At 42.1% G+C, this 10,103-nt stretch overlaps 1 protein-coding gene across 2 annotated transcripts in view; it reads right to left on the minus strand.

Annotated features, from left to right (window-relative positions):
- The window catches only part of HABP2 (hyaluronan binding protein 2), a 42,243-nt gene extending 40,943 nt beyond the window's left edge, over positions 1-1,300 (minus strand). For both annotated transcript variants that reach the window (XM_073354973.1, XM_073354972.1), the window contains exon 1: positions 1,216-1,300. In XM_073354973.1, coding sequence (XP_073211074.1) covers positions 1,216-1,284 — 69 coding nt within the window. In that variant the 5' untranslated portion in view covers positions 1,285-1,300. The remainder of the gene's footprint in view (positions 1-1,215) is intronic.
- Between the last annotated feature and the right edge of the window lie 8,803 nt (positions 1,301-10,103).

Raw genomic sequence — 10,103 nt, forward strand, 5'->3', positions numbered from 1 at the left:
TAATGTTTAATGTCTCCTCCAAAAATTGTAGAAAACCCATTTGAACCATGACTAGCTCTAAGAACCACATGCCACATTTGGTGTGTGCTTTGTTTTGAGACTCTCAGGTCTTCCGAGCAGGGTACAATTATATGTCTGGCATTGTTCACGTATTGCACAGCTCCATGTACACCTTGACTCTATATGGATAATAAATAATACCGGAGGAGTCAAAACTAGATCATTTGGGTCCAGTTGTTAAGGATAATTGGGAACTGGGGATAGTTTAAAAAGCTTACTCAGAAAGTGTGTTGATCAGGAGACTTATTAATACATATGTTTTCTCCCAGCTACAGTGAAATCAGTTCTATGTATTAGGGACAGAAGAACATTCTTCAAGAGCTAGACAGGTAGAAGGGGGTGCACTACGTTAATGTCATCATTTATTATTTTCATAGCAGTAGCACCTAGCAGTCTCAGTCATGGACCTCATGGTGCTAGGCGCTGTACAGAGAACAAAGACTGTCCCTACATCAAAGATCTGACAATTTAAGTATAAGACAATAGTCAACAGGTGGATCCAGACAGGCGGGGGGGAGTACAAGGAAACAATGAGACAACATTGGTTAGTATGATAGGTAATGGTTTCAGCACACCAGCTGCCTGACCGTTTTCAAATAAATACTGTGTGTTTTACAGATTCTTAACGGAGCTCCACTGATTTATACTAACGGAGGATCTGGCCCACAGTACTTATTTTTTCACTCTACTCTGTGTCCCCCATCTGCCTCTTTACACTCTCTCTCTGCTTGTTTTATTCTGCTCCATCTTTCAACCTATTTTCGCATTGGATTTTCCTTCTCTGTCCCTTTTGGGTGTCCTCTTCCCCAAGGGGCTCTCCGAGGTGGAATGCCTATTCAATAATGCTCAGGTTTCCACCTTTCCCACGACATTCCAGTGGATCTGAACCTAGGCTAAATCAGTCCTTCCAATCTCTGAGACAGTACTTAATTAGTGCCAGGTCTGTGCCCCGGCACCTCGAGTCTTGGCAGTTCATAGCCCCAGCATCTCTGGGTTTGCTGCATCAGTTATGAATGTAAAAAAATTTCTTGAGCCCCAGCACCTCTTTCATTGCAAATTAAGCACTGCTCTGAGATATAGCTTCATTTTGTAATGGCTAGGTAAAGGTTCTGCAAAGAACTATGCAAGCAGTAACTACCTTAAAAGGATACTTACACAGAAAGGTGCATTCCCCAGCAATAGGATCAGAGGAAGAACCCAAAGGGACACAGCTCCATTAACCATCCTCACAAACTAAATTTTTTTCTACAAATAATCTTGCATTTGTTGACTATGTTTTTTTTTTTCTGTAAAGTCAAACTACAATGGTTAGAGAGTAAGTTCATGCAATGCAAATGATTAACTATGCCTCAAATATTGTCTAATGTTTAATGTTTGGTCAACAGACTATCCTGATCAAATATGTGCTACCAGTGAATCCATTCCAGTTCATTATTGTCTTGATCATTGGGGAACATGTCAAAACAGTAAATTACAAAGTTTAACAATCTAGTGGGTAATAAATAGTAGTATGTATTTATTATTATCAACGTTATTGTCAACTCTAGACATTCAAAGATATGAGTCAGAGACAATCCCGCAGCAAAAAACCCCATGAGATTTGGCTTAAAAATCAAGAGAAAATAATAAATTTTAGGTTCTTTTTTATTGGCTTCTGGGTTTTGATTCTTTAGGGGCTATGTTTTCAAGCTTTCCCTCACAACCAGGAGAGCTAGGAATTTACTTCTTTTTAAAATGAAAGCAGAGAGTCTCATATAATAACATGACTCCATGAGCAGGAGCTTTAAGAGAAATACCAAATACCATGAGATTCATAAAAACAGCAGAAGAGTTGGCAACTGTATTTTGGTAGCTCCTAGAAGGCCCTACCAAGATTAGGAGTTCCAATGTGCAAGGCATTGTAAAGACACATAAGACCTTGGCCCCAAATGCTTGCAACCTAAGTAAAAAGACAGAAAAGGGTGGGGGAAGGGAAGTATTATTGTATAGAGAGATTAAGGGACCTGCCCAAGGTCTCTCAGGGAGTCCTATTAATACATTTCATGTAGGTTCATGAAGGACTCAGATATTGTAGTGATGAGTGCCATAGAAGCCCATGATGAAATGAATAATTCTGTCTTCAGAGCAGGGATGTGAATAATGGGCAGTAAATAAAAAAATGAGACCATAAGGTGAAAAGAAAATATTGAAAAACTGCTCATTAAATGAGCACGGTCCATCCTGTGCACTGAATGAGGCAGCCATCCTGTGGAAAAAAATAGCATGTGATCATGTAATTAAAGACTGCATCATTACGCATACACACAAGAGGGCTGAATTAAGGTTGCACATGCGACTTTAATTGTGGCATTTCCCAACTTTTGAGGGTTTGACTTTGCAAGCTGTATGTTCAAGGAATTTTTGGAGTGTGTAATATACTATTTAGATGTAATATATTTTATATTGGCGTAATATATATATGTGTGTGTGTAAATTATATATATACACACAACATAATAGGGGTGTTCGTATGTTGGTGGTCACACAGAAGTTTGAGAGAACAATTCAAGATTCTTTAACTAGTTAGGAAGACAGCAAGATAAAAGGAATTAGATAATGCTCAGCTTTAGCTAATGTGTCCTTGAATAAGCTGATTTGCACTGAATTTTAATAGACCCCTGATTCATCAAATCTCAAACAGAATTAAGGTATGGACAGGATCCTAATAACATCATGCTTTATATCCATGAAAGATAAATTAAAGGATGCAAAACTGCTATTGACAAACATTGATTATATGTACTTTGAAGTTGTGCCAGATGCATCTTGTCAGCCTCCAAAGTTTTCTTTTAAATCTCATTGCGTAAGGCTTTTACTTTTTAATTATTTTTTTCTCCACAGCCTCTTTGATCAACAAAAATGTAGATCATATTTGGGTGATGCTACTTCCTATGCATTTTATTTAGATGTGCCCTTGTGCATAGCTCAAGCTACATGAAAAGGCTGTATGGTACATTGTCATCTCAACGTATTATCCTGGATGCTGTTTAACACTTCAATGAGCTGCTCATGTTCTTGGGTGAACTTCACTCCTGCGCTGAAGGCCAGCACTTAAATCTCACATGAGTCTTCAATAACAAACTTAATTTATAGAACTTCTGCTGACCCTTTGCACAGGGGACAACTTTGCCCACTGTGACTACTCCACCACCCAGTTTTATACTTGTCAATGAATCCGTGGCAAGGGTGCTAACATGTCACATTTTGCTCTATTGAAAGTCAAGCTTTGTAGCGTCTTCTGCTAATGGGAAAAGATGGACTATCGTTTTGACCATTGCGTCAAAACGAGGGAACTTTAATAACCTTAAGAGAAAGTTTAGACTGGGTAAAAATAATGAGGCCTGGGTAAACAGGCTTAGCTCTGTGTGGTAACTCATTGGGCTGAAAAATGAAAACCTCATCCCCAACCTGCCAAGCACGGTCATTGTTACCAGGCATGGGAAGGAGACTCAGACATGTTGCACTGCTCCTCCCCGGTGCAAGGTTTTGGCCAGCAAATCGGTTTTGTGAATGGAACCACTCTCCCACCCGCTCCAATCCTCCTGGCTCATCCCAGTGCATTGAACAGACAGGGAGCTCTGCTGTGCTATAGACTGGAAGATATAGTGTCCCCCATACACGGTTTCTGAAACTTGCTCCCACAACACACACACACACACACAGTAGGATGGTGTGCAATTCTGCTATATTCAAGCCCTTCCATTAGCACGCTGAAAATTGGTAAATCCTTTCCAGTAGCTCTGAGACCTCATCCCACCTGTTGCATTTACGACTGCAGCCTTACCAACACAGTCATTTGCACCTGCAAACCACAAGCATGTGTGCATGCAAAACATCTGACTATTCCCAAAAGCTGTTTACTCACACAAACCACCTTTTGGAAATGTGCGAGAAGGTGGAAAGTCCAAAGTCCTTATGTGTGAGGGGTTGACCCAGACCCATCCATCACACATGGGTGATCCGGGCTGGGATATAAATGTGGAGGGGAAAAGGCTGTGGCAGTGCCTATCTGGGGAGAGGGAAGGGTTGTCCTTTCCCCTCCCAGTTAGCAAGGCCTCTGGCAATTGGGACCCACTGCTCTTTGTGAGGGGTCGTTGCTTGGAATCCTTTGTTTACGAATCAATAGCAGAAAGCCTTGAGGAAAGGATTTGAAACTGCTGCTGATGCAAGTGTTTACTCATCTTCATTATAATTCTTCCACGGCTGGTGGTTCTGCTCACCGGCCTATGGGTTCCAGTACAGAATAAACCACACTGCAGTAGGTGATTTATTTCTCTACTGTAGGTGCATACACAGGGCCCAGCAGTGTAATATCTGAATGCCTCCCAAGGGTTAGAATATTTGGGGGTGGAGGGGGAATGCTTTCAGTCTAAAAGAAAAATCAGATGACTTTGAGGAGATGTGACTGACTATATACATACACACACCAACAGTTAAGCATTTATATATTATATGTGATGGGTATGTCAGACTGTACACAAAGATCCAATATTGTATTTATTGATCAATCAAGTCCCATGCAGCAAAATTCACCACTGTGCAAGTCATCAGCACAAGGCCTCTGTGCTGCTGAAGCCCTATTTTGCAGGTTTCAGTGGGACATAAGCCTCATGCTGGCCTTTTGCACAGGGATGAATCTCATCCACATTTAGTTGGGGATAGTTTATATAAAGAGCTGAGGTTTTTCGAACAATTAATATGAAGATAAATTTAAAAGGGAACTAACGGTCTGCTTGTAGTTGAGGATAGTTTATTTGGAACCAACCATGACACTCACTGATCATCAGCCTGATTACTTTGCATGTGTGAGCAACCTGGCTTTGGGTGTGTCTTGTTAGCTCTTGGTCTCACAGATCCTTTTTGCCAGTGTGGAGTCCCACTGAAGCAGACCCGACATAGGATAAATAGCACATGCAGGGCTACATTATTTTGTTGATGCCACTGGAGTAGTGGTCTCTGTGATCTTCACTCTTTTAAACACATTAATGACTTGACATTTAAACACATTAATGACTTGACATCTTCACTCTTTTAAACACATTAATGACTTGACAATTTGGGTTTTGAGTAGGTAGGAGGGTTCAGTAATAAAACGGAAGAAACAGCTTCCAAGTTGACCTTGAAAGGTGTCAGGCTATGCCCAAGATGGCATGAGAGTTGAGAGAGAGCAACAGTACGGCAAAAATGCTGGGTCACACCAAGGTCAAGATTAGAGGTGGGTCCCTACAAAAACATTTTTTTCCCCCACAAAAAAAAATTTATTTTCACTTTTGACTTTTCAGCTGACATGTTTTCGTTTTGGTTGCCAAAAACCAAATGTTCGGTTTTTGGTTATAACCCCATTATTTTATTTTCATTTTTATGGAGGTTTTTTGGGTCAAAAATAGCCATTTGCATTGGGGGGAAAAACTTTTCTATGGAACATTTTCTATCAGCACTAGACAATACCAGTGAATCCTGAGTGACAGAGAACTCCTCCGTGGTCAAGGATGCTTCTTCATGGCACCTGGTAAAAGAAACAAGCGTTAAATGATATTGTGCCAAGTTTGACAAGATTTACATATATTTGCCCCAGTCAATGTTAAACATATTGTACATGGCCCAAGCACAGATCTAATTATTAGCACCAAAAAGAAAAATCACCATGATAATAAATGAGGAAATCAAATTACTAGAGTAAAAATCAACTCCTTTAACACTTGACTCCTCAAAAACAAATAATTTCCTTATGAACAACTTTATGCACATGGGACCAGATCCAAAGCCTAATGATGCTCATGAGGTCTTTCCATGAGGCCCACAAGCAGTCCTATGGAGCACAGTGGGATTGCCAAAAAAGCATAGCAGCTTCCAGGATCAATGCCAATGTTTCCATTACTTTGGCACTTTTCACCATCAGCATGGCTTTTCTCCAATAACATGATAACATAAAACTCCCTATAAATGGGCATGATTTCTTTACCTACCTTTAAAAACCACAGACTAAAAAAGGAAAGCAGCAGCTCTATTGTTATGGTCCATACAGAAGGCTCAAAACTGAGAGGAAGTATAAGGGATTGGCTTTTAATACCAAATCTTGGAGTTTTTAGTTTCTGGAAGAACTTCATCCTGGTGCAGAGAGCCGGCGTGAGGCCTAGACACCACTTACTTTGAAATGTAAAATGTTGTGGTTGCATTTTGTTTAATAATCCACAATCATCTCACTGATTATTTTGCTTCCTGTGTGTCAGATCAAAAGCACAGCCAAAAATGGAATGATTGCTGGCAATAGAAAAGCAAGATTTGTAAGATACACAGGGCATGTCTACACCACAGTGGGGAGCAAACCACTAGCAGGACTCGAGTTAGAGCACTAAAAAGAGCAGTGTGGATGTTCCGGCTCAGGCTAGTGCTCAGGGTCTGAAGTCTAGGGGGTCCGGCAGGCTGGAGAGCCCAAGCTTCCACCTGAGCCAGAATGTCCTTTTTGCTACTTTTAGAGAGGTAGCATGAGCCTCACTAGCTGAGTCTGTCTACCTGGGCTGGAAGACTTGCTCCCAGCTACAGTGTAGGTTCTCATTCTTCTCATACTTCCATCGGTGTAAGCCAGGAGTAACTCCTCAATGGATCATTAAAATTGGTGCAAGTGAGAAAAGAACCAAGCTCAAAAAGTTAGGAACCGAGGAAGTGCCATAGTAGATCCATCCAGTCCAGTATCCCACCTTTGACAGTGGCCTGTACCAAATGCTTCAGAAGAAGGCGCAAGAAACTTTACAGCTAGTGGTCACAGAATAACCTGCCACAGGGATAGTTTCTTCCTAACCCCCCATTACTCATTGTCTTATGCCCCAAGCATGAGGGTTTAGAGCCCTTCCAAAACTCCTGTGTGTTCTTTTTATTCCTTACTATAACAACTCCGGATATTCTTGGTGTATCCAATCCTGTTTTACTTTCTTGCAGCTGGCTGCTAAAAAGCCATAGAACAGTAAAACAGCTGCTGAAAGAGGGAGTGCTGCTTTACAGCTGAACACATTCATCAAAAGTAGACAGAAATTACCGTAGGGTAACATTGTTCTATGGAAAGGTGAAAGAGCCAAATTCTGCCCAACTGTCCCAAAACCGATACACAGTTATGCTACCAAAGTTGTGATAAGGTGTGTCTGTATTCTAATTATCAAAAGCCTGCTGCACAGCATCCCACTAATTATTCCTACCAGACAATGAGGGTATGTGCAGATTAATGGACTAATCCAAATTAGGGGCTTAAATGGACACAGATCATGCCCCCGACCCTGAAATCCACTCTAAGGCCTGTTCTGCCAGTGACTGATCAATAGGCTTAGATACATAAGAACTACCCATTTGAATAGGGCCAGATTCTCTGCTGTAACTGACCATCTTATGCTGGCCATAACAGAGAGGATAGGCCATCAGGGAGCCACTTAGGGCTTCCTGTTTCTCTGCCACTCCTCAGGTACAGGTTGGAGCAGACTGGTGTCTACTGTAACAAACGCCTGTTGATAAAGGACCAACCACCATTGGGGATTGCTGGGGCACACTGAACCCTGGCCACACCCCTGGTGATCCTTCTCTGCATAGAGCTGCGAGGTAGAGTGAGCTCTGCCTGCTCTGCATCCTCTGGAAACTCCTTCACACCAAGAAATTCCCCAGCAGAGGACTTACAGGCAGCTACTGATCCCAATCAGTGCAAAGGGAGAATTGTGACACAGAGGAAATGCCTCTACAGCCTCAGTGTGAGTGTGAGCTGACGCTAGTGGTGAATGCCGGCCTGCTTGCTTTAGAGAACAAGTAGCGGTGCAAAAAGCTTGGTGGTTAGGTTTAAAAAAAAAAGTGCAAAATTTGCCTTTCCACAACAAGCCTGGGCAGGGAATTACAATGATGACAAAAGAGAAGGAGGAAGAGGCCAAGGCAAAAGAATAAAAATAAAAAAAATAAAAAAACAATAAGCAAAGCTGCTGAATGTAGGGAAGAGAAAGAACAGAAACCAATACTGAGTCCACAAGGGAAAACCCTTAGTTACTCCTTGGCCCAGTGCCTTGACTTGCACAGAGTTACTGCTGATCTATCCTGGGACAGGTGAGATCAGAACCATGTCCTTTAAAATCTCAGCAGACAACACTTGACGAAGACTGTATTACAGTAATACCTAGAGTCCCCAACTGAGATCATCGTGCTCAGCCCTGTACAAACATCTGGTGAGAGACAGTCCCTACGCCAAAAAGCTAGCAATCTAAATGGACAAGAAAGACAAGAAGTGGGAGGAAAAACAGAGGCAGAAAGAGGTGATGTTGTCTTAGCCAAGGTTGCAGTAGGTCAGTGGTAAAAGGAGGAATAGAACACACGTCTCAAGCATCAGCCCATTTCCATACTCACTAGACAATACTCTGTCTCTTTATATTTTATAAAATACAAGTTCCATCCCAGGGAACCTGGGAAACCTTAAATAGTGCAGTCAGTGGGATTCAGATGAGCCATGGTTTTCAGGATCAGGCCCCGTTGCAATTGTTTAGTGGTTCTTTTAACATCCGAGTCTGTGTTTCCTTCACGGCATGATACAGATGACCCCACCACATCTTTATTTTTATAATCCCCAAAGAAGACAAGTATAACAAACATTGTGATGACTTTTTTCCGCTGAAGAAACAAAACTGTAAACAAGTCAGATTTCCAGGCAATTATGTTAGCATCTTGAGGCTGGTGTGAACTAGGCTTGCGTTTAAAACTCTAGAGCACGTGCCAAAAACCAGTAACTGTTTTTGCTCGGTTCCTTTCTCCCTATCTGCTTCTGTGTAGTCATTTTAAACAAAGATTGCATTATCTTCAGTGGGATGTTGGGATGACATCCACTTTCAGGAGGTGTGGATATTGCTCTAACCTCAAATACATTATTAATTTATCGTGACTGCTAAGACATGAGGCAGGAGAGCCTTTTAGGTTGCATAGCACTGGTGAGATGGTGAATTTTTATCAATTGGTCCCTAGGCAGAGCACCATTAATGGTCCATCTACATGGAACAAGTTACAAGATTCAGGTCTTTGTTCTTATAACCGTTGTGGGATCCCCTCTGCTGAGTAATTGAAGCATGAAATAGTTGAAAAATGGCAATTACTGCTTGCAGGAAATTTTGAATGATTGGAGTGTGGGGGGTTTTTAGGTCAAAATATCCCAAGGAAAAAACTGATTATGGTTTAAAAAAAGTTCAGTTTTCAAAAACAGTTTCCGGTAAACTTTTCAGTTTTTGAAAATCAAAAATGTTTAACAATTTTTTTTGGGTGGGGGTGGTCGGGTTTTTCAGTGAAAAACTAGACAAGGTGGGGTCTCCCACTTACAAAACAGGATATAGGGGAGTGGTGGAGCTTGGCTCATAATACTCTGGGTAAGCCACTTAACCCTATCATGACCACTTTACTACAGCAAACCCAAGAAACTCAGAGTTAGGGGGAAACTTAAAAGAAATCAGAACCCGTTAAAGTGTGGGACTGCACAGTTAGGGCATGAAGCCAGCCACGCCTCTGCCCTGTAATAACCATAGGGGTATGATTAAAGTATTTTAGTGTCTGCAGGTTAGATTAAACTGATTTTAAGGGTATATTTAATTTTGTCTTCCTTCCCCCTCACTCCCTTGATGGTGTCACCCTCAACACGAATATCCATCGGTGTGCTCTCTGTAACACACACGCACCCACACACACCCCTATGTCCATGCCCAGACTCAGTACACTCATGTACCCTCCTGACATCCCCAACCCAGCTCCTCAAACACTCATGCACTCATTTACCCGTCACCCCTCCATTCACGCTCCTCACGACTGTCCCCCACACTTATTTTGCCCTTGCCCCTCCCCATCCACCCACCCAACGACGGTGCTGCTTTGTGCCTCAGGCTGAGTAGGGAAACGGGGGGAGGGGAAGGACCAGTTTTACTTCTCCCCTGCAGGCTGCCCATAGTTCCCCCACTGAGGAAGCAAGGCAGAAACAGTTTCCTCCCCCGAGCTGGCTGCACAGC

This window comes from Lepidochelys kempii, chromosome 7 (assembly GCF_965140265.1).
Source record: "Lepidochelys kempii isolate rLepKem1 chromosome 7, rLepKem1.hap2, whole genome shotgun sequence".
Lineage (NCBI taxonomy): Eukaryota > Metazoa > Chordata > Testudines > Cheloniidae > Lepidochelys > Lepidochelys kempii.